General features: G+C 37.0%; 1 protein-coding gene across 4 annotated transcripts in view; it reads right to left on the bottom strand.

Annotated features, from left to right (window-relative positions):
• Positions 1-9,131: 9,131 nt before the first annotated feature.
• Positions 9,132-19,071, bottom strand: part of DLG5 (discs large MAGUK scaffold protein 5) — a 97,093-nt gene continuing 87,153 nt past the window's right edge. For all 4 annotated transcript variants that reach the window (XM_071438802.1, XM_071438804.1, XM_071438803.1 and 1 more), the window contains 8 exons: positions 18,306-18,454; positions 17,830-18,000; positions 17,311-17,507; positions 16,451-16,594; positions 16,136-16,263; positions 15,262-15,371; positions 13,384-13,493; positions 9,132-10,981 (listed from right to left, as the gene is read on the bottom strand). In XM_071438802.1, coding sequence (XP_071294903.1) covers positions 10,878-10,981; positions 13,384-13,493; positions 15,262-15,371; positions 16,136-16,263; positions 16,451-16,594; positions 17,311-17,507; positions 17,830-18,000; positions 18,306-18,454 — 1,113 coding nt within the window. In that variant the 3' untranslated portion in view covers positions 9,132-10,877. The remainder of the gene's footprint in view (positions 10,982-13,383; positions 13,494-15,261; positions 15,372-16,135; positions 16,264-16,450; positions 16,595-17,310; positions 17,508-17,829; positions 18,001-18,305; positions 18,455-19,071) is intronic.

Below are 19,071 nucleotides of genomic sequence, written 5' to 3'. Positions count from 1 at the left end.
GATGAGAGAAGCAAGAAACACAGTCAGTGTCTCAGTCCCTTCAAAAGCAGCAGCCCAAAATGTACACGGCAAGCACAGCAGGCAGAGCTGGAGCGCAGCCACACTCCTCCTCGCGCCAGAGCGAGCCTGCTCCTCGTGCCCTTCCATGGCAGAGGTTAGCACTGGCAACAGGCACACAGAGCTTCAAAACCTGCACACAGAGGTGCCATCTGTAACCTGAATAAAGAAACCCCCAAGTGAAAGGTCACGGCCCAGCACAGCTCGCAGAAGGAAAGACACGTAGAGACTTCTCGTGAGGCACTGGCACCATTCGCATACGCTGGGTACAAGACAGCAACACATGGCAGAGGAGCTTGTTGACAACTTAATGACTGTATTGCTTACTCTGGTGGCTAAACAAAAGAAGATGCAACCCTGTAGCCTCATCAAGTACAAGGAAATTCTGTAAGTCTAACTTTGGAAGCTGGTACCTAAAAGTGTACATCTTGTCAGTGAGAAATATGCTGTTTTCACTGAATTCTGGACCTTAAAAATTAAAAGCTCAAGGTCCAAGTAACTAGAAACTGGTATGTCAAACTTGTGCCTTAGAGGGCTTCCTCTGTAAATTTGTATGAATACACTGTAAAGGACTGCAGAGAGCTCTGAATATGTCATAAAAGGAAAATGCTACTCAAGCTGTACATGTTTCCATAATGAGAAAAGCACTGGATCCATGAACGATTATACAACAGTGACTTCTGCTGTGAAAACCTTGTCAAACCTGCATATCAGTTATGAGGGTTAAAATTGCCTGCTATTGCTTCCATTACTCAAAATACTGAATACACTTTAGATAGAACTTCACAATATGCTTCTGACAGGGGCATTTAAAGTGTGATGGGCTTCAGCTCCTGTTCTTGCTCCTATAGCAGGGAGCAAGGTGTCAGTTTTAGTGGGACAAGGATGCAGACAGAAAAATCCAACCATTCACTAGTCCCAAAACAGAACCAAAACCTTTTCATTTTCATGAAATTGTGAACACTTAATTTTAGTCACAGGTGGATTCAAAAGTTTTCAGGACTTGCATCTGAAATCTTCATTGATGCCATTGCATCTTACCTGAGTTAAAAGCAGAGGCAGTTTTAGTGAGCTTTTGTTGTGCCTGCATCCTAGGAGCACTTACAGACTTTCCTTCCAAGGAAGAGTGCAACAACATGTTTGAAAGTCTCTGCCTCTAAGAAAAAAACAGAATATAAGAAACTAACAGGGTATGGAAGCTTGAAAAAAATCTCCTGGTTCTATTATTTTTTAAAAAAATGAGTGGTTTCAACAAAGTGCTTAAAATAAAGAGCTCATGAATCCTCACAAATTTTAATACAAGGTTATCTTCTGGAAAAACAATTACTAATGAAGAAAAACCATCTGTTCCCCATAAATTAAAACTGGTTAAATATTGGAAAGTATTTATTTGACTAAACAAAAGAACTCTCTGCACCCCTCTATGTTTAAAGCCAAATATTCTAGCTCGTGTATTCACGAATAGGTGGAAAATAACTGTCTGCACAGGCTATACACATTAAGTTAGTCTGCATAAACTGTCACAAAGGCTTTCCATTTTAAGTCATACCTTTTATAAGAAGGACTTGACACTAAGCCAGTGAGCCTGATGCTCTCTCATGCTTTCTGCATACTTGAGAGACTAGATTATTATTGTCTGGTCTCAACTAAAGGTCCGTGGCCATACAAGGCTTAGTATGCCTTCATCAATTTAGAGTGATTGTTATAAAATAGCCCATAAGAGGTGTCTGAGTTTAACATGCTAGAAATCTTGGATCTACCAATAAGCAATATGCAATACTTTTCAATCCCCTCAGAACCACCAATATTTGGAATCCCACTGATTTTGCATTATAGACTGCCACATACATTATTTTAAGATTCAATTACTTTGTTTTTCCATACCTTGCCTGGCAGCTGCTGATTTAGAGTCATCACTAGGGCTGCAAGTTCTCACCATGGATTTTGCTGATACTTTCGGTCTTATGGAAGAAATTGTATTAGAATACAAATAATTTGATTTTCATAATCCTAAGCATGTTTGTGTGCTATATTTTTTCTTTGAAGGTTTTTTGTTTGTTATTGAACTACTTCATGATTAAAAAAAAAAAAACCACAAGAGAAGAATTTACTGCCAGGCTTGTGACCTTGAGGAAGACAGTTGAAAACTCTGCTCTTAATCTTGCAAGAAAAACAATCAGTGCTATATACAGCATGAATTGACTATAAATGAGATGTTGTAACTCTAAAAATGAATAGAGTGTCAGAGGTGTTCGATGTGTAAGTTTGCATCAAGGGACAGGTTCTCAGATTTTAAAAGAATAATTTGATAAATACAAGTCATACTCCACGTGTTGCTGAAGAAATAGTTTTTAGTGCTTTTTTTCTGTTGCAGTTTCTGCACTGCTGTATTAGCACACTGTGAAAATAAACATTCATTCTCTCTCACATACCAGAAATAATTTTTTTCTCTAATCACTTTACATGCTGTACTACACATAAAAAAAATCCACAAGCACAACTTTGAACGATGAGCAATTATGTAGCATAGCTCCTGTTTTCATTAGCCAGCTTGAGGCTTTTAAAGAGTACTTTTTCAGAAATTACTGATCTTTTTTCAGGAAAATAGTAAATACCTAGATGAAATAGAACAGCTTTCCTTTTCAGGAATGTCTCATTTCAATGCTTATTACATGAAGTATCCCATTCCAAAACTTTTATTTTCCAAATGTAACTTTCAGGCTAATAACACCCTTTTAAGGCAGGTATATTAAAATTAAACACAAGGCTAAATGATTGAAAACAGAGCATCAGGGGTTTGTGGATTTTATGTGACTCATCAGCTTCACTCTAAACTATTTTGCCATATTTCCTTTCACAATGACTAAAACTCCATATATTGGTCAATTACTTACCCGTAGCACCACTGATTTGCAAGACACATTCTTGGTGTGTGTGCTATCTGCAGAATTAGATTTTTAAAACTTACAAAACAAACAAACAAAAAAAAAGAGAAAAATGCTCCACTCACAAAACACAGGGACATAAATACATTAAAAGGGCAGTCCCACATTGGATAGCTTAGCTGGCCTAACTTTTTCCCCACTGAGAAACAGGATGCTTCAGTTTAGAGTGATTGTACAACCATGAATTCACACCATCAATCTGGATGATGGGTTATGATGGAAAAAACCCTTTATTTAAACAAAAAAACCCACATCCCATAAACAGCAGGGGGTAACAAAAAGTCATAAATACAAAATCATTGAAATAGATGGGGCTTACATCTAATAAAACAGAAGCTGAAAGTAGTCTACATAATGAAGTACATACCCTGAGGCAGAGAAGCTAAAATAGTATTTTCACAGGAACAAGTATTAAGGTGCCACAGATGCTTTTGGTTTGGACATCAGATTTTTAAAAATAAGGGAGCCAGATAGTGAAAGTCTCATTATCAGAGCACTGAGAACAAGAAAGAAAATAACTTTCAAAACTCTGTCTTAATTGTTTCAAGGAAGGATTTCTCTTTCTGAGTGGCTCCTTCTTCAACTAAGAGAATTGAAAAATGATTTTAAGGGCCCATGAGTTGCAACATTAAACAGTAGTTGTTGCAGCTCTTGTTCTTTCCACTATATTGTGTATTACAGACTACCTGCATCTTGAAATGGCTGACATTACAGAGGGTGTAAACTAAAAGCTGGGCTTTGGGGCAAGAGTAGGGTGGAAAAGAAACAAGATAAAAATGGCTACTTCTGGCAAATTTCAGTGTTTCAGAACTCTTTATAAACTGTCCTCTTTTCACTCCAGTAATATTCTATGTGATAGCAAAACAGGTTAGACTAATATTAGCTCATTTCTAGTGAAGGTCAGGCACCATTTGTGGATCTCAGTAATTTGCAGCAAATCAATTCAGCTATACCTCTGCATACCTTACCAGTCAGTGCTGGTTAATCACAGAATCTGAATAGCGCAGAGAGAAATCAAAATCAATCCAAAGACTGAAGCCTCTGTAAGCCAGCAGAGGTCACACAATCTTAAGGCAGGTTTGTGGACTTTCTCAAGCTGTCTTCTGAGGCTCACCAAGTATGTCCTGCTACAAATGTACTGCTGACACTGCTGGAAACATAGCAAGGCATCACTTTCAGAAACTGCAGACAGGCAGACCTTGCTAAAACATTACCTGAAACTGCTGGCTGCTGAATGCTGGAGTGGATCAGCCACTGCTGCTCACGGGATCATCAACAGTGAGGACAAGGAGTGTTTAAAATCAAACCAGTGATTAATACACAACCACATAGTATGCTTTGTGAAACAAACAGACTTTACATAATGTCCCAAAATACTTTAGCATTAGATAACAGGGCGAGGAAGGGAGGGATTAGGTTGCATCAGCAATGGAAAAAATATCTTTGAGAGTTTAGATGTGTAAGTGAAGCATAAAGCAAGGAATGGGGCAAACAGGAAAGGCTGCACTGGATAAGGGACAGACCTTGACAGAAGATTTATCTACTAGAGATAGAAAGACTATAAAGCAAAGGGAAACTAAAGCCACGTGTAACAGTAAAAGAAGGGGAAAGCTTGTGATGTATCCATAACACAGCTCTCACAAACTACAACCTCACTCCTCAGCTGAGAACAATTTCATGGAGCACTTGATAAAACTCCATGTCTGTGTATGATTACATAGCAGAAAAGGGACTACTGAAAGGAAAACACAGCAATTGCCCATCAGAAATCCCATTGTGGCTCTGGAAGGCACAGAACTGCCCTATGGAGCCAGAATTGGAAGCATTTCACTAGATTTAACCCAGGCAAAAACTCAATGCTTCCTCACCCCACACTGTCAGGGAACAGCTCTGATCACTGGGCAGGACAGTAGAGTGGTGTCAACAGCAGACAGGAACTCAAGTGAACTCATGGCAGTTCAAGACTTGCAGCTCTGAGGGAAATTGCCATGTAAAGATCAGGAGGAGGGGAGGATGTCCAATTGATTTTTACAACTTCACTTGAATTATTTTGCAGCTGTAAAACAGTCACTCTAGCACGAAATATGTGGTGCCACCCTGACAAATGAGTTCTAAATAATTGAACTGAAAATCAGTCAGAGAAGGTTTCAACAGATCACATTATAATTGCAGCTATTAACAACACATTTTTTAATACAGCACAAGTTAGGATATAAAAGTATGAGAATTCATCTGAATGCTAGAAATATGTTTTCAGCCAGAAGCTCTTCCAAGGCCATACAGTTCAGCCAACCCCAGATAAAAGTGATACACATTTGCCACCACGGGGCCAACCCTGGCAGTTGCTGAGGACATGAAGTTTTCATCACCTTTCTAGAATTCAGCTCCATGTGTTTGGTTTCTTCAGCAATTGCACTTACTCATCTTTGCATCACAAACCTACTTGTTACTATAATGATACGAGCAATTGCTGGCACTCTTAAATCCTATTTTCACAGCAGAGGACAATTTTCTCTCTCTTACCTTAGGTTCTTTTGGCTGACTTTGCTGGAATTATCCTCTCAAAATGTTATAACTAAGAGTTATTTTCATCACAAAACTATGAAACTTACAATCACATTTAAACTCTTTGCACGTATTTAGATAAAAAAAACAAAGCAGCATTTTCAGCCTTTTATTTCTTATACCAGCCAAAAAGACAAGCTTGAAACCTAATACCTTAAGTTTATCCCAGTGGGCTACAAATATCATCTCAACCTGGTTAAAAAAATCTGATGATTGAGCTAACTGCTGAACTCAAATGGTAAGCATTCGTGGACCAAACAGATTTGTCAAATGAAAGAATAAAGATAATTTTAATTGATTGCTGTTATTGCTAACAGGATAAGATTAATCTGCAGCAAAAAGAGGTACAAAAGTTGAAAAAAAAAATAAGGGTCACTTACTCTGAAGATCAAAGTCATCATCTTCAGAAAGCTGATCATTCCCTGCCTTCAGAGGAAGGGCATAGGGAATATTACTTAAGGAATGTCATTAACATTTGCACTGAAAGAAACTTTAAATTAAAAAAAAGCTATTGCAAATATAAGTGTGATTTTATCAAGAAATAGATTTTTTTCAAGCTGTTGAAAGAATTTAACAACTTGACAGACCTGTTTCTAATTCTGGGGAAATATGAAGTATATTTGTGAATAAAGAGTAAACTGCTGTCTTTCTTTTTATATGAAATTGTCACATATCTTCAGGAAGACAGGAAGGACGTGAAGTCATAAAAAAGCCAAAATGGTCACTTTGGACGTGGGGTTTGGTGGGAAAGGAGTTGGGTTTTTGTTTGTGCATTGCGTTTGGCCGGGCTGGGAGGCGTTGTTGTTTCAGGCTCGGGTAGTTTGGTTTTCTTAACTAGCAGCAGCAGCAGCGCTGTTGGGCACTTTAAAGTGTGAGCCAGCGAAGGAAAAGGAGATAAATGAAGATACTGTATCTTTGAAAGCTTCCTCAGCCCTTCCTGCTATTTTCTTCAATATGGTAGACACGGAAAATATCTCAGTGAACATAGACATTCAGCATATGATGTACTGTTAATAAAACATATCAATGACAGATAATTCACCATAATATGAAGTAACTAGGCTATATAGTACTAAGATTTTTATGATTTGATTCTAGAAACAATTACATCTCTTCCATTTTCCCTCCTACATTTTTCAAAACAAAGACTCATATTTTAAAAACCTGTGTGTACATCTGTGTTAAAAAATCACCTAGAAATTCACACTTCACACAGGAGGATAAAACCTCTTCATCTTTAACAGGTGCATTTTGTAGAGGAAAATTAATTAAAATTGCTTAATTAAATGAGATCTAAGGAAATCTGAGAAAACTTTAATACACCTCTTCTCACTGTTTTTCAAGTGAGTTAAGTAATAAGATGAAATAAATATTTTTTAAAAAAATTAAATCATCCAAAACATCTTCCACACTGGAAGTCTACAAGATAACCGTGGAACTGAAAATGTTTTAAATTTCTTTAGTCACAGTCTGTTTCCACAGTTAACCACAGTTTATCCACATTTTGCCTCAAGAAAAGGATCCATGTAGACAGACAACTGATGAAGTTGTCTAAACATAAAGTTCCAGTCCTCAACTAAAATGATAGATACTGTAAAAAACAACTACTCTTACAAAAACTTGTAAGGAATTGTTTGTGAAAACAGAGCTGAACAATCCCAGATTAAGCTGGTACTTTCACACTTAAGTAATAGGATCCCCTGGTTCATCTGGTTTTTGGATTCATGCTCACATCATTTGTGTTGTGTTAGCAAAAGCATATCTTTGTATTCAAAGAGAAATGACAAACTGAACAGCTAACAAGTTTACTACCAGATGTTATCAAAAATGTACTTTTTCAGCCATTTTCTAAGCAAAATGACACAAAAGTTTACATTGGAAAAAACCCCAATCGATGAATAAGCAACTCTCACACTCGCGGGCAGAGCAGCCTAAGAAAATTTACAAGAGGCCAAGCACCCTTTTCTGCTGTTCAGCTTCTGCTGCACTTCTGGAACCTTCACTAGCTGTTGCACAAGACCAAAGTCTGCTCTATTGAGTACCTGTATTTCTCACAGTATTCTCTTTAGTTTCCAAGCCAGTGCATATTTCTCCAGTGTCAGTCTATTTTAACAGAAGCTGTCCATGTGAAGTGTAGGCACAGAATTGTAGAAATTACATGGAGTCTTGAACTTAAGTCCAGAAAAGATTACAAGATGGTATTTTAACCACGAATACATCCACTAGAGACAGACCTAGGAGAGCTGTTCAAGACTGCTTAAGGCAATGTTGGCATTCACAACAAAGGATTAGGATATGGCCTCCAACTTCACCAGGCACTGAAAAAGAACCCTTGTCTGAGGCAGAGAAGTTGGCAGCTGTCACAGGGTAATTTTGGATCAGGCAAACACTTGCCCTGCAATTCAGGTCAATGTGAACAGAATGTAAGGTTTGAAAGGAAGTAGATGTTTGTCAACAACAAATTATATATATGGGCTGCAGTATCTTCAGCCATTTTATGTCAGTTTAGCTGTGGAAAAATAAAGTTCAAAGATTTTTATTTCTAGTTAACTCTACCTGCAGCCACACATGCCCAACTGTGGCTTGTAAGAATAAGGGTGAAATTTTCAGACTTTCTGTTTCTAACGTTACTATTTTGCAACTCTTTTAAAAATATCCACATAACTACATTCTTTATTTAAACACCTGGGCAGAATTACTTCTTCCAGGGTAATTACTTACTTAAGGGCTAAATCTATGTCTGGCATGTAATATTATAAAAGAAAATGGTGTATCAAGAAACTCCTGATCTGAGCTAAGAGCATCTCCTCCTAGTGTTCACTCATGACTTCAGTTCTACTTGGCTGTGATCAGATGATATGCAATGTATGGCTGTTACCTACCTGCCAGAACCTGCCTGTTCTCATTTTCTTCATCCCCTATTAGATGCTGTTACCGTGGTGTGGCTTTTTCAAGAGCAGGTAAGGTGCAAGTCCTTATGACTAAAGGCTATTACCAGTTATGCAGATTACAAGACTTGTCCATCCACAAACTGGGCTCATGCTGAAGCTGACTATCTGGCATCTGAGAATAAAGAAACTGATAAAGCAGAAAAATTAGTACATAATTATCTTCCCTAGGCTTTTGGATAACTCAGTGAACAAAAGAGACTGGACTGTCACAAGTGTAAAAACCGAGAGCATTTCTACAATGTGCCTTTGAGCCAATATTCTCACTTTTCCCCACTGACAATCCCTTGAAAATATCAGTGATAGACTCCTTCAGTTAAAGCCTCCATCCAATCAACTGCATTTCCATTTGAAATCCCTAACACCAATGGGCCAGAACGTTGAAAATGTTAACACAAACCAACATCTAACTTCTCATGTCCTACAGTTTGTGAACATCTCTGGTATTTATGCATCCAAGCATAGGCAAGAGCACAAAACAAACTCCTTCTCAGGGTGGGTATCTGAAACTATCAAGTGGATATGCCAATTTTAGTCAAAATTTCAAACCTGATATGAGAACTCAACTAAACAGAGTTAAGAAGAGCAGGAGCTCTATGCACCTGTTACACACAAGTGAAGTTACAGAAATTGACCTTTATTTAGTAATCAGTTTCTTTAACTTTTTTTTTGATACAAAGTGACATTTTCTTGTAGTACAGAAAAATCCATGTCAGAACAGTACCTGTCTGTTTCAGTTGTACCACTGGAGTCTAGGATCTCGGACTTTAAAAAACAAACAAAACAAACAAAAAATTGAGATAAACAAAAAACAACTTCTGTCCCTCACCATGAGAAGTACTTTAACTACTAATTAATCCATTCAATTTAATATTTATTAATTTATATATACAGTATTATAATAGTATGGTATAATACTATATATATTTTAGATGTTTTTATAGTTCAGAATACTGTATATAGTGTATAACTACATAAATACTATAAGAAGTATTTTGAACTATAAAATACCAACTGTAAAACAGAATTTAAATTTAGGACCAGATCTTTCTTGAAGAACTGTGCAAGAAGAATCCCTTTTTTTAATTATAAAAGCTGCAAACAGAAGCAAAATTACAGCCTGTAGTGTAAAATTAGATACCCTACATAATGAAATGTTAGAAACAGTGACTGAGAAGCAGGTCTACTCAAATAATATTTTAAAAACAATTAAAATACAGTACTCAGGAAACATGGCACAAGAGACAGAAGAAACAGGTACAAAACCTGTGTTAGGAACACAGAGTCAGAAGTGCAAAAAAACAAAAAGGGAACCGATATAATAGAGTTTGGTACAACAGGTAAATAAGTATTGCAACCAAAACTAAACCATCACTTATTTTTTGACAGTGAAAACACTAACAATCTAGTACCTTTCTAAAGGCTTTTAACCAAAGCCCTAAAACTGTGTCAGCTCTTAAATAAAAACAGTCTATGTGAATGCTACACACTGAAGTACAAAGCTTAAGAATTACCCTGCAAAATTGCACCAACATAAGCTTTCCATATTTACAGTATCTAAAAGTGACAGAACACAGCATGCTAGGCCTAGTTTATAACTCTACCCCACCTGTACTTAATCCAGGCCCAACAACCAAGAATTATTATTTGTCAACACATGTTAAACTTGGATTGCTTAGATACATTATGATGTTTAAATATTAGCTTCATGCATAAAACAAGAAACAATATCTTTGACAGACAAGCATTGACAGGATACAAACAGTGGTCTGCCCTGTGTAGGAGCGTACTTCCTTTTGAGCTTACTCCCAAGACGTACCGATTCAATCCCACATTATTACCTGGTTGCCAAATCAACAATGTGCTTAGAAATGGTCAAAATTGTTACTAAGAGTCACATTGCGTATGAACCATCCGCTCATTCTCAGAAATTTCACTCCATTTTGGAGAGTTACCTCATTAAGTGAAAGGACACAGAGTTAAAAAAAGAACAAAACAAACAAAGACATTCAAGTAAACAGCAAGAACCAAATACTTTGAAAAGGTTTTTGTAAACGTGTCATTCTACAGGGTTTTGCAGCATTGTTAAATTCATTACTCATGGACAAGTACACGCAGGCCACCACCCTCGTGACGACCTGTCACGTGTGCATGTACGATGTGAGAGACAAGCTCGGTGAAGTGATGATCTGCCCTTCCCACATGCCTCGTCAGGTCCTCGTGTGTTCAGTGTTATCATTCCCCTTCACAAAACAGAAATCACTTATGGATATCTTTATCAAGACAGAAATGAACTGAGTCCGTTGGGTAGAAAGTTAGTTGGTTATTTACATCTGGAAAGTAGTTTCACAGCAAAATAAATCTACAGTGGGCCAGCTGGGATCCACAGGACCTTGTTTTGTTCTTGGTCGACAGTTGTCATAATCTGAGTGCAAATGCTTGAAAGGGCTCCTCCCTGGACAATGCCTGCAGAAAAAGAAGCCCCACATAAAAATGAGATGGGAACAAAAAGTTATGAGCAATTACCAAGAGCAGTCTTCTGCATTTATCTCTGAAGTATTTATCAACAGATCAGAATTAAGCAAGTCAACTCAGTATCTGACAGATGCATATCTCTATTAAAAAAAAAAATAAACAGAGCAAAGAGGTCAAGCATTCAATGCACAGTTTCTTCTGCTAGCTCCTAAAACAATCCAGGGAAGTCAAGGAACTGATGGCTATAATCAGCTAAGACAACTGTTTTGTAAGTGGCCTCCATGTACTATTTTCAGAGGCATCAAGTGGCAAAGTTTAAGTCTAAAGATGGTCAGAACCTGTTATAATAAACCTTCTCTGTTCAACATGTGGTGTTAAGAGTTTTATATTTACGGGGTAATATACATAGAGACTATAGCTGTAGCAACTAGACACTATTTACAAATATTAGAAGTAAATTATGAGCAGCTCGCAGATCGCTGAGCTAAATAAAACAGCAGTGGTTACTACTCCAATTCTTATCGTCAACCAGATTCAAGGAACTAAACACCAACAGCAAGCAACTCCCTGAAAACCAATTCACAAGATAAATGAACACCTTTTATTCTACCCTTGCTAAGCATAAAAAGTAAAATTCCACCACTGGCACATGAGAGGAGAACATCCTGTCTTCAATACTTAAAAATGGAGGAACTTTTTGACTTGAGAAATATTACAGCCAGCAAAGCCTCTGGCTACAGCTGAAACGCTGAATTCACTAATGCTGAAGAAGTATGGAAAGTCTTACACAGCTTAAGGCATAATTTTTCTTTTTGAGAAAAGAAAATATGATGTCACATAAATATATAATACTTGGCTCTGCAATATATACTACAGTTAATGATGTCAGGTGACTTTGGATACAGAACACAGTAACTGAAAAGGTCTATGAAAAGTGACAAATGGCAGGCAAGAAGTGATTCAGATTACACACTGTGTTCACAACTTGGTAGAGGAAACAAAGCTAACTTGAAAATCATTAGTCAAAACTGAACTTGGTGAAGTAGTTAAAGAGCTCTTAGTAGTTAGAGTATGACCTATAGCTCCATGACTAACCCAACAGATACAACATGCTTCTATCTATCTACGTGCTATCTACAGGCTTATTTCATGTACAGTATTAAAACTTCAACAAGCTTCAATGTCAGTGCAATTTGAACACCAACCCTCTCTGACTACCAGCATCTGGAAGTGTGGATGACAGCTGGAGCCCACTGCACAGAGGCACCAACAGAAGGAGGCCCTTCCCACAGGGCATCTGAGAAGACACACATAAGACTCTCTTAGACTGAGTGCCCCTTCCACTGTCAGGCTCAAACTAAAATGCCACAAATGCCTAAACAAGAAACAGAAGATAACACGTGGTGATGTAATTTGGCCATGTGCATGTCAAGTTCTCTGTAGGTTTAGTATGCACCATGTAAAAAACATTTGTATGGCTATTATATAACATTTTGTTGAGAACACATGACTTCTCTCAGGATCCACTGAGAGAGCTCTAAACTAAACACACCCTTTTGTCTCTCTGCACTCAGCAATTATGCCTCAAAATATTTCTTTAAGAATCCCACTGTTCAGGGGAGGAAAAGTTAGGTTTTGGCTAGTTAAGGTGTTTGTTCTTCTACTTAAATTTTGTTGCCATGAACATCAAGATACATTCAAAAGAGTGGGGATACAATTCTAGGTATGTGGAACCACATGGAAATATACTCTGAAGTGACCAGAGAATCTCCAAAGACCATTTGTTTTTTTTCTCTAGTAAAAATACTACAATGCAAGATTGATTTCATAATTTTATGAAGTTAAAAAGGCTTCTAAAGTTGAATTTAATTATTCCAAATTCCAGTGCATGCTCAAGAAACCTTGGATAATTTTTTTTCCATTGTTGAAACATTTAAAGTATGTCTCACAAATCAAAATCGCACAATTACAGAAGGGTTGAGGTTGGAACGGACCTTTGGCAATCATCATTTGTTGGTTTAAACTACCACGGGTTTCTGTTGTTTTGTTTGATTTTTACAATTTAGAAAACCCTTCTACTCCTCATGTGGTATAACACTGACAACACCATGTCAAATCATCAAATCTTGACCATAGTTTGTATACTACTGGCTAGTAATAAAACCTTTTCAGAACCTCTTTAGGTCATAAGATTCTACTATTCAGAACAAAGGAGATTTTTATCTTGACACTTCCTCTTCTGGTAAAATAAAACAACAGAACATGAGTTAGATAAAAGGGAAGGCAGAATAAAAAAAAAGGTGCTCATTGAAAGGACATTGATCTTTTGAATTAAAATTCAAATGGATTAAATTACCACTGTGTTCCTACTGAAAGTTTTATTAAATACTAACCTGTAAAGTACTTGCTATACTCCTGTTCTATTTTTTGAGCTGTCTCAAATTGTTCTTTGGAATGCTTTTGTGTAACTTTGTCCCTCAGGAAGATTGGGTCTTTTTGCTCTCTGAAAAAAAAAAAAAAAAACAAAACAAAACAGGAGAAAAAAAAAAAAAAGAAACACCTTGTATAAGAATAATTTTTTTTAATGACTTGAAGAGTGCCTCTATTCCGGCAAATAGGAAAGGCTAAGTCACATGCAAGCAGACTCATAGGCCCAGGGTGCCATCTACTGTGTCTCAGCAGCATCAACAGTCATCAGGACCCATTTCAGTGCTAACAAATTTATTTGCTCTCAGACCAAGATGGTATTTCTTTAAAGTTTCAGAGACTGGGAGGCAGTGGATGAAGAAGGAATATAAGTTTTTCCAGTTCATATGAATTGGATCATCATCTCATATACATGCCAGTACTCCTTACACAAAGTTGGGCACAAGCATCACTCTTCTAAGGGCTTATGAAGAGCACCAAGTAAACTTAGTGTATCCATGTTATCATATCTATGACACATTTTTGAGATGCGTCTTTTTCTATTATACAAGCTCTTGAAAATAAAAGATGAAAAAACAGAAATACAAATGCCAAAATAATTATTTAAAAACATAATTACTAAACTAACCTACCATTGCTGCGGTGCGTTTCAGAGAATTCCAATAGAGCTTGTGCTATATCGAAAAGTGTGTTTGGACAAACTTTTGCTGCACACAACAGGCAGACAAAATGTGCCACTGCAACTTATACTGATGACTGCCAGAAATCCTTGCTTGACTAGTTTGACCATTGTTTCTTTCCAAAAAAAGGAAACAGCTGTAATGGTGACAATTTCACTTCCAAAGGTGGTCAAAACATGACAGGTCCATTTATCATTTAAGCACACAATCATATAGTGGTAATAAAATACATCTCATTGCTCTGCATCCTGTTTCTACTTTAAAGTAGTGATACTTATCTTCTTTATGAAATAGATAGTAGTCTAATTTACCTACAGATTAAGAATATAAGAAGTCTTCAACTTTAGATACAAAGACAGCCCAAGTATAAGATCTCGTGGCAAAATGTTTCTTAATATTCACATTGGGAGATTATTTCCCTTCTTGCCAAATCAATCTATCAAAATGTGTCAAGGCTTTTTCAAACATCAGGGGAGGGACTGGCATTTGCACATCCTGTGCTCTGTTCCTGGCTATATTCAAACAGGAATTTCACAATTACTGAAAGAACACAGCCTGAGAAGACCACAGTATATGCACTATGTGGCAAAAGGGGATTTCCCTTGCTTTGTTTACTGGAGAATGAAGGTGGGAAAGCTGAGGCTATGAATCAATTGGCACTGCATCCATACTCTTGGCCTTTTTAAGAAGATGAAGAACAGCTCTTTGTCATGGTCAACATGTCAATGGATCACACCCGTATCAGTCTTGCAAGGTTAGCAGGAAAGATCCTCCTAGAGGTCATTCAGTTTGGTCTCCATGGATTTCTTTGACAGATTTACTTAATTGTCATGCAATTCAAATGAATTTAAGACCATATACCTTACAGTGGGTTTTATAAGGACTATTTTCCCCATTTTACAGAATCACAGAATGTTCTGAGTTGGGAGGGACCCAGAAAGATCACTGAGTCCAGCTCATCAGTGAGTGGCCCATACAGGGATAGAACCCACATCCTTGGTGTTATTTTGGTGTTATTAGCACCAGGCTCTGATCAACTGAGCCAATCTCTGTGGCTGTCCTAAGAGACTTAACATGACTAGGATGAAATAAACAATAAAGGTAAACTTAGACTTATTTTAAGGTAGAATAAACATCCCTGAACTATACCCCTCACAGACTTACTTGATTTGTTTAGCATTTTTGTAGCGAATAAAAATTACAATAGGGTAGATATGAACACTGTGGAGCCGTTCGATGGCATGAGGAGCGATGTCAAGCAGACAATGACAATCCTAAGATCAAATGTAAATGCAAAACACTCATTCAGTTAAAGAGCACAAGCACACATGCAAATCCCCCATTTCTTCCCCTACTTAAATCATAGCAACCCAATAGAGTTTTGCCATACATATAGCATTTTGGGACTACTGAGCAATTTGTACCCAAAGGATTTATAACAAAAGATAAAAGATGAAAAACTGCAAGAAATTGCATTCATAGTACCAAAAGCATGCATTGATAGAAAAAAAAGGTACTTGAAGAACTTATGACGTGAAAAGTTCGACTGAAATATATGCATTACACTTTTTCAAAGTTTAAATATTCCTATTAATTTTCTCTTTCAGAAATCATGAGCAAACACATGTGTTAATAGGACTTGCCATGTGGTTTGATTGAAAACTGTAAGCACTGAACAGACTTCAGGTAACATCTGTCTCCAGGATTATGATGATGTTTATATTCTATATGACTGCATTAAATGGAATAGTTTAAAAAATTAAGTCCTTTTTCTGGAGATGATAGAGGATGGAATTTAAGAACATTATTTCTAACTTTATTTAGTAATACTGTAACAGAACAAGAACATTTCCAGTTTCTATAAAGGTGAGCTCATTTTAAATAAACACATGCAAAAGTAAGCTAAGTTTTATTTTATTTAGCAACCTGGGGAACAGTTCCCTGAATATCTTAAAGGATGACACTGCTAACATAATTTCCACCCCCAACATAAGTATGTAAAATTGTACAAAGAACTACAGCATTAAAATAGACTCACCTTTTCTGTTATCTCTTTTATTGACGCTACAGTTGTCACATCAAAATGTCCACTCCTCCGTTTGTAGTCGATGAACAGACAATCCTTCACACCCCGCTCAATGGCTTGCTGGGAAGCTTTCATAACCTCTGTTGCACACAAGAGATCTCCTTTCATTACTGTTCCTTAGGCACAGAACAAGGCTAAGAAGACAATGTCTGCAAATTCAGATTCTTGGGGTGTTATCCGTCTTCGTGTTGTCATTTTGTTGATTTATACTGATGTTGCTACTGTGTATTCTAAGTATGGGTAAATTAGCTGTATTGGCATACTTACCAAGGGGACATCTGCAAAATTTGCCAGGGGATTCTTTGACCAGCATGTCTTTCACAGCATCAAGTAAAGGTCCTAGAATAAGGACAGGCCTAGGGGAGGTACAGTCCACTTTCTGGACACGCTGATAAGCCAAACTTGCAGAATCTACACACACAGAAGATATTTATTTGTAAAAGCATACATTTCCAGGCACTCCTCAAAAAAGCAGAAGCATCCTTATAGGAATTAAAAGACCTCCTCTGCAAGGGAGCGCAAAGGGATCTTGACAAATACAAAATATGGTCAGTCATAATTGATATTTTTCCACTTGATAACTCAAACTAAACATTTTTCTAAATGAAACTAATGTTCAATTAAAAAAACTGAACTCCTCACCTTCCCCAATCATCCCTAAAATTGTCAACAATACACAACATTTGATATCTCTGGCTTGATTTGTTGAGCTCTTAGATGGTAGTAAGCATTGTAACCAACATGATTTTTCTAAAGGAGTGATTTTTCTAAAGGAGTGAAGAAATAAAAGTGAAGATGTTGAGTGGTGCACAGGATTTCTGTCTAGACTAAGCAACCTGGACTGAAATTAAATAGTTGAAAGGAAGATCAAAACTATGCATCAAAAAGAATCTCCCTCTCCAAATGAAATAGTAATGCTAATAGGTCCAGGAAGAAATTATAAAAGTATTTTGAAACACACTGGTTTGTAATTTAAGACCAAAAAAAAATTCTTATTAGAGATAATGATCACCATTTGTATTCAGAGCAATTAGAAACTAACATTATTTGTTGTGCTGTGCTACACCTGATTAAAAATGAAACAGAAGTAAAGGCAAAACCCTCTCAAGTATAACAAAGGTACTTGCCATCCAAGAAAGGAATCGAGTCTGTACTGATTGTATCCAGAGCCAATAAATCTTTTCCATCTTTGGAACCACTCCGCTTATGTTTATGCTTTCTTCTGAAGAATGACCTCCTTGCTGCTGCTGACAATGTCTTAGATGAACTGTTTTCATCTTTAGCCTCAGACATGCTGTGTCTCCTGTAGAATTCCTGATCCATCCTAGAATAAATCAGACAAAATGGCTGGTATTTAAAGTTATATTTTTGATACTTTTGACAGTATCACAGCTGGCAATGCTGTGCCTGATGTGTCCCAGGACATTGTCATTTCTAGTTTACTATTTAGCAGCATTAAAACCAACTTGATACAGCAATATATTTAATTCAATGTATATTAAAGTATGTCATCCTTAAAATGACATATCTAAGAATTACAATCTTCCAAAAAGAACAGAAGCAACTCTTTTATATCACATCTCACTAGTCAGACTTGTAAAGACAAATACTTTTTAAAGATGAATCCTGTAACTAAGGTCACTTACATGTATTTACTGGGAATCTGTCCTCTTTCCAGCTTCTGAGCATTCTCATCTAGCTGCCAAGCCATCCAACAACCAAAATTTCCCTGTGGTAGAGTGTCATCCACATATAAAATGTCATCTTTCTTAAAGCTTAAATCCTGCTCCATCTCTGCCACACGGTCATAAAGTGCTCTGGAAAGGAAGACAAACAGGCTCTGCAACTGCTCTCCATCAGCTCAAGGGAAGAACACACCTTTTCTGAAAGAAGTTAACAGATTAGTGGCATGCTCTACATCTCAGGAACACATGAGTGAAAAGTGAGAGAGAGACTTGCTATACTTGACTGTGTACTTGCTGTGAGGGAATAGCTGGATAAATCAGTAAATTTTAAATTTAAAAAAACGTGGCCAAAATTATGTTCCCTCTCTCTCATATGCATATTATCAGCATATTACCCTAACAGCCTTATGCTGTCATTACCAGTCATGCTCAAATACCTGATGTAGAATCCATCTCCAGGAAGCTCTTTTATCTTGTTAAATTCTTCTATCCTATATTGAGTCTTGATTTTGATATTTTCTCCAGGCTTCAACATTTCAAGATAAGCTTCCTCAGCTGTTTTATTTCGCATGTCAATGGACCCATACTGCAAAACACAAAAATAAACCTTTAGATGTGAAATTGTATTCAACAAGCCATAGAAGTAGGTGAGCTTGTAGAACACGCAAAATTAGTTTATTTTTCTCACTTGCAGGTTCTATATGTGTCTTGTCACTTGAAACTCAAGTACAGTTTGCACCTTAAAATGTCTAGCAAGAGACTGAGACATTACAGTGCAAAACAAAAAACTCAAGTGCGAACAGCAGACAGGTACTGTGAGAGAGCACTTGAAAAAGTTGTGCAAGTCTAAGCTGAGACTCAAAATTCACATTGAAAAAAAACCTAGTATTTTTAGGGATAGCAAGTGGTCTGAAGGAAGTCAAACATGATTACAAAGCAAAATCTGGATACTAGAAGTTCAAAGGGAGAGTCTCACTGCTCACTTGTATCTGAAAAGCTCAAAAAGATGTGTGTTTATCACCTTAACAGTCTTGACAAGTAGATAAATATTCTCATTTCAGACACAAAAAGCAGAGTCAAAGACACAATACCTGTTTTTCCCTGAACTCTCTTTAGAATTTCATAGTGGTAAGATCAATATTGGTCTGTTTCACAGTGTCTTTCACATCCTTGCCTTTCTCCTACATACAGCAATTGGATTCA

Source organism: Agelaius tricolor, unplaced genomic scaffold, assembly GCF_023055355.1.
Source record: "Agelaius tricolor isolate 1412-34295 unplaced genomic scaffold, bAgeTri1.0.p SCAF_13, whole genome shotgun sequence".
Lineage (NCBI taxonomy): Eukaryota > Metazoa > Chordata > Aves > Passeriformes > Icteridae > Agelaius > Agelaius tricolor.
Note: the sequence above shows the minus strand (reverse complement) of the source record. Positions and strands in the feature narration are given on the sequence as shown.